At 36.0% G+C, this 5,682-nt stretch overlaps 1 protein-coding gene across 1 annotated transcript; it reads left to right on the forward strand.

Moving 5' to 3' along the window:
- Window positions 1–2,299: 2,299 nt before the first annotated feature.
- On the forward strand, window positions 2,300–4,094 carry LOC113321417 (syntaxin-related protein KNOLLE-like). Its single transcript, XM_026569319.1, has 2 exons — window positions 2,300–2,673; window positions 3,109–4,094. Exon 2 carries the CDS (start codon window positions 3,139–3,141, stop codon window positions 4,075–4,077), a length of 939 nt encoding a protein of 312 aa, XP_026425104.1. The 5' UTR covers window positions 2,300–2,673; window positions 3,109–3,138; the 3' UTR covers window positions 4,078–4,094.
- The last annotated feature ends 1,588 nt before the right edge of the window (window positions 4,095–5,682 follow it).

Consider the following 5,682-nt stretch of genomic DNA (forward strand, 5'->3'; position numbering starts at 1 on the left):
ATGAATTTTTAAAGTAACGATAAAAGTTCAAGAATATAGAAATAAAAAGAGTAACTCCTAAAAATATAAATTCAATCTAAAACTATTAATCTTAGTCGTAGTTCTTATCTTTTGGGCTACATATATATATAAGCCATCTTAATGATGGGATTTTGGAAGAAAGAGGAATTAAACTTGGGTTCCTCAGATTTTTCACTTCTACTCATAACAAGTCTTATGATTTAGATTCCAAAACAATACTGCTTCCAAATTCAATTCGAATTATTTATCTGTTTCCATAAATCTAACAAAGCTAGCAAGAAATCTCTTCCCTCTCTAAAGATCCAACAGTTAGATATTCTCTATTTAAGAGAAACATGAAAATAATCCACAAGATTGCTCAACCAAACTTTACTATTCTATCCAACACGACAACAACATTATTTACATGGGTACCAATTTATTTGTGAGTGCACCAAAATTTATTATTTAAGACAATACATCACTCAACAAGAGATTGGTTCACGGGGGAGGAGCAATCTATAACATGGATGGGAAATTCCCTATCGAGCCCAGCCAGCTCCCAAGCACAAATTTTTATTAAAATTGGCTTCAAAACCGATTATCCTTAATTTTTCACCCATGACAAGATTTTAAAACAATTTTTTTTTCTGGGATTGACTGATTTTTCAGGGACCCTTAAGTTACTAACTCATCCAATATCTGGTGTAAGGGGTGTCCTATTATTAGTGATCAACTAAGTTACCCTTTGCTCAAATTAATTTAAACTTAACTCAAAACTAAATTAAAAACTAATTTATCCTGAAACCTAATAACTGAATAATTGAACTATAATTTGTAAAAAAAAATCCATTTCTTCCCTTAGCCGATTTTTCTATTTTTTTTTATCCTTCTTTTCTCTTTTCTCTCATAGATTAGAACCAAATCCTTATTGTGCCGATATGTACATTTGAAGGTATTTTCTAAAAAAAACCCATGTAGTTGTGTACGTTTGTGATTGACAAGTTGACTAGGAATTATGCAAAATAGAGTTAAAAAGTAAGTCGCAGACTCAAATTCGCATAGACGTATGTGAAATAACCCTAGCCGAGATAGTCGAACCTTGTAAATATGATATACATGAAAAACAATTCGGCAAGAAAGAGACTATTTTTGATAGCGGAACCTTGTAGTTGTTTGACATTACACTAGATTCAGCTAAGTTGAAAACGTCTCCACCATGCCGACTACAACTATAAGAAATATTATATATAAGTTAGGCTAGGAAAAACTTTGTCATGCTAGTTGAACCTAAGACTTCAACTTTAGGCGCTAACTTCAACTTGAAATTTTGGCCAAGACTATGGTGGAGTCAACCAAGACGTACATCATTTTGTTATCCACAAAATGCAAATTCGGCAAAGTAAAACCTATCTCCCACTAGCCGAACGTATGGATTTAATTATTGCATTCTAATTTCAACTTAATAGTTCGGTTGATAATATATTGTATTGGACCGAGCCGAATATTACTCTGTCACACCCAAAATATAAATTCGACTGAAGAACGAAGTCCGATTACATGTTTATCAGTTTTTCTAGCCGAACTTAATTCTAACCTCCATTAAAATGAAGTTCGGCTACATGTTATTCATTTTTTCTAACTGAAGTTATATCATACCAACTCAGCTTTAAAAGTTTTCATTTTCACCAAATTTTAACTTCAAACAACAAAAACTCAATAACGAATACTTGGTTCGCATTCCTCAGAGGTATCTCTTAGAATCACTCATTTTAAATTCAAGAGTCTTGAAACCTAGTTTCTCAAAAGGTTTTTCCAAAACTCTTGTTCTCCTTCTTCTAAAACTAACACTAACTCAAATCTATTATCTAACTCACTGATCTAATCTAAAACTTACAGTGAATTAACTTAACAAATTAAAAAAGGGCACTTCAAGTTCAACCATGAAATAAAATGTATAGATAGTGGGCATTTTCATTTTCTACATAATGACCTAATTCAAAATGGGGTTGGGTCACCTCAAACAATCGTTCAGAACTTCAGATTTTACTGCCCATAACAAGATTTCTAGCTCCGGTCCAGCTGATACAACGAGCAAGTTGGGAGCCATTAGCAACCATATTATAACGGGAATCAAAATAATCATTACGCCCAAAATTATAACGGAGATTGTAACGTTTCTCAATCTCATTGCCGTTAAAGCTGACTCAATATATAGCCGTTGTGTAATGTCTGGTAACGGCTAGTTTCCTTTTTATATCCCTCTTGAATTGAATTAAACCATTCTCTCTTTCCGAATATATAAGAAATCCCATCTGAGTCTATCTCGCTCTGACCTAAAATTCGAGTTCTTTCTCTGTTATTTCATCTTCCCCAAATCTCTTCTCCTCCAAATCGTAGGGTTTCAACTTCAACCCACAGAGAGAAAGAAAAAAGGAAGCTTTGTTAGTTCATCAAATCAAAAGGATCTGAATCTGATTAGTGCTCTGCTAATTTATTACAATCAATCTCAGAATTCGATTAGTTCTACTAGTCTATTTTTATATATTCTCAATTTATTCTTCTTCTACTTCAAGAAACGCGGTTGAAGATTTCTACACAGAGAGAAAGAAAGTTGGATCATCGAAGCGTCTGATTAGTTCTACTGCTTTATTTTTATCTATCTACAGCAAAGTAAGTATCTTTATCAAATTTGGGAATGAGGGTTTTAATTTATTTGCACTGATAATCACTCTCGGTGTTGGTTTTCATTCTTGATTTCTTGTTTTTACCTTTTCCACATTGAGAATTAAGGGCTTCATTGAGTTCTACTGTTTATTTGGAAATTAGGCCATAAGTTATCTGTTCTGATAAGTACTTTTGATTTAGTTGTTTGAAATCTTGATAATAGGTTTCATCTGGTTCATTAATTTTTTCCCCCAAATTGAAAATTAGGGTTTCAATTCAGTTCTTTTGTGAATTACTTTTAGATTGATTAGAAAGGTGTTTTCTGTGTTATATACTACCTAATCCAAATTGGGAATTAGGGTTTCGATTCTTGTATTTGGGTTTTTAGTTGGTTCTGTATATTGGGTCTAATTCCAACTATGGTTGATTCTTGATGAACAGGTACTGTGGTCTTATATATTCTTATTCAAAATGAATGATCTTATGACCAAATCATTCGCAAACTATGTTGATCTAAAGAAAGCAGCATTGAAAGATTTAGAAGCTGGTCCTGATTTTGATAATGTTGAGATGTCTGGAAATCCTCAAATGGATCCCAACTTTAGTGACTTCTTAGCTGAAGCAGAGAAAGTGAAAGAGGAGATGTCTTTGATTAGAGAAATATTGGGTACAATTCAGGAAGCCCATGAGGAGAGCAAGTCCTTGCACAAATCTGATGCTCTCAAGGCTGTTAGACACCGCATCAATACTGATATCTTGAATGTTTTGAAGAAGGCGAAGATTATTCGGTCTCGCATTGAGGATCTGGACAGGGCTACTATTGCTAATCGAAGGTTGTCAGGTTATGCAGCTGGAACTCCTCTTGACAGAGCAAGAACTTCAGTTACAAATGGTCTTAGGCAGAAGTTGAAAGTGTTGATGATGGAATTCCAGGATTTGAGACAGAAAATTATGTCTGAGCATAAAGACACAGTTGGGAGACGTTATTTCACGGTTACCGGAGAGTACCCAGAGGAGGAAGTGATTGAGAAGATCATATCTAACAATGGTGGAGAGGATTTCTTGCAGAGAGCAGTTCAAGAGCATGGAAAAGGGAAAGTCCTTGAAACTGTTGTGGAGATCAAAGACAGGCATGAGGCTGCTAAAGAGATTGAAAAGAGTCTATTGGAGCTTCACCAAGTGTTCTTGGATATGGCAGTGATGGTAGAAGCTCAAGGTGACCAGATTGATAACATTGAGCACCATGTCACTAACGCTGCACAGTACGTGAAGGACGGCAGCAAGGAGCTTCACCAGGCCAAGGGTTATCAGAGAAGCAGCAGAAAGTGTATGTGCATCGGTTTGGTATTACTTCTCATCCTTATCCTTGTCATCGTTATCCCCATTATCACCAGTTTCAAGAGCTCATAGGAGTCTACTTGTACTGCTGTATAAATGAAAAGAGAAGAAGGTATTCATTCAATGTGTTTTAGGCTTGTTTTTCTGTAGTAATTCATTTTTTTGTTTTCCTACTTGTGTCTGGAGTTGTGCTCAAGCTCCTTGCGGAAAAGGAATTAGAAGAATTCTTTCAAATCTTTGTTCTGACGCATTGTATCAATTTCAATTACATTAATGAATATCATTCAATTTGTTCTATCTTACATTCTTATTGTTAGCAATCGATAGCGGTTTTGGAGTGAGATTGCTCTCAGTATTGGATAGCCTGTGAATGCTGGAGTAAATCTAATGAGAAAAGTAGTGTTTCCCAATTTTAGTAGTAAGTCTGGAAATACTGGCAACCGGAGTTGATTTCTGGCACCACCCCGAAGGAATTATTTGCTAGAGATTGTGCTACTGGATTCGTGACCTGATTCTCCAAGGGTAAGAAGGTGTGTTATTGTTGAAAATGTTTACCACAGATTCTGCATCCCCCTCGAGGATAGTCTATGTATGACAGCCCAGAGGTTGCGCCAACTTCTCTCCGAGAAGGAAAGCTTCAGGTTTTACTCCAATGGCACTCAGCTCTGACATTCAGCGTTGCCACTGCTGTATAAACGAAAAGAGAAGAAGATTTGTAGTGTTTTCCAATAATTCATTTTCGGTAAATCATGAAAAACAAAAAAAGCAAAAAAATTGGTAGGAAGGCCAGCCACAGGCCAACTGCTGCGGGCACGCATCTGATCGCTCGACATCCCCGCAAGGATGCGAACTTTCTTGTTAAACTACAGATCCTGTACGCTTAACTAGATGGTAGATTCGGTGGTCTTGTGGTATATAAACCAAAGAGAAACCAGTAGTCTACTGGATGTGGGACTAAATGTTACTCCTATAAGCAAAACAAAACACGACAAAATTTTAAAACCTCATCCGTCTGTTTTAACTGTCCTCCTGAGTCCCGAGATAAATCAAATTTTGGAATCCTAATGATTCTCAAATTGTGAATGAGATTCCCATGATTTCTCTCTTCCACACACAGATTTGGAAGAAAGGGGATTCATTGGACGGGGATTCCGTTTCTACATTCAGTGTGTTTTGTTGGTTTTGGAGACTTCTTCACTTAACAAGCTTTTTCTTCCTTCTCTTTGATTTTCAGTTGAAGCTTTTCCACTTCCTCTTTGCAGAACTGGGCTTTGGTCTTTAGACCACACATTTTCGTAAGATAGTGGTGCAACCGGTAAATAATGAACCAGAGGAAAAGGGAGAATGCTGCAGCATAGCCAAGGAATATGAAAGTGGTACAGATAATGTAAAAAATTACAATCTGAGCAGCAAAAATATTTCAGTTAACAAAAGTTTCTTTAGTACTTTGAGCGCGAAAAATTGCGTATGCTAAGAGAGCATTGTCTGTTAGAAGTTCATTTAGAAGTACAAAGAAGGAGCGTAACCGAAAATCACGTTCCGCATTTATCTGACGGGAATAGAAAACTCTTAAGCCAGAGATGAGAAAGAAAACAAGGCAAAATGGACAAAGCAGATTAAAAACTCCTACAGCTAGTTGGTGCTCGAACAAAATCCATTCCTAACATTGAACTGCAT

Source organism: Papaver somniferum, chromosome 11 (assembly GCF_003573695.1).
Source record: "Papaver somniferum cultivar HN1 chromosome 11, ASM357369v1, whole genome shotgun sequence".
Classification (NCBI taxonomy): Eukaryota; Viridiplantae; Streptophyta; class Magnoliopsida; order Ranunculales; family Papaveraceae; genus Papaver; species Papaver somniferum.

Bases quoted from the DNA above. Each gene is read 5' to 3' on its own strand.
- LOC113321417 (XM_026569319.1), top strand. From the start codon at position 3,139: ATGAATGATCTTATGACCAAATCATTCGCAAACTATGTTGATCTAAAG.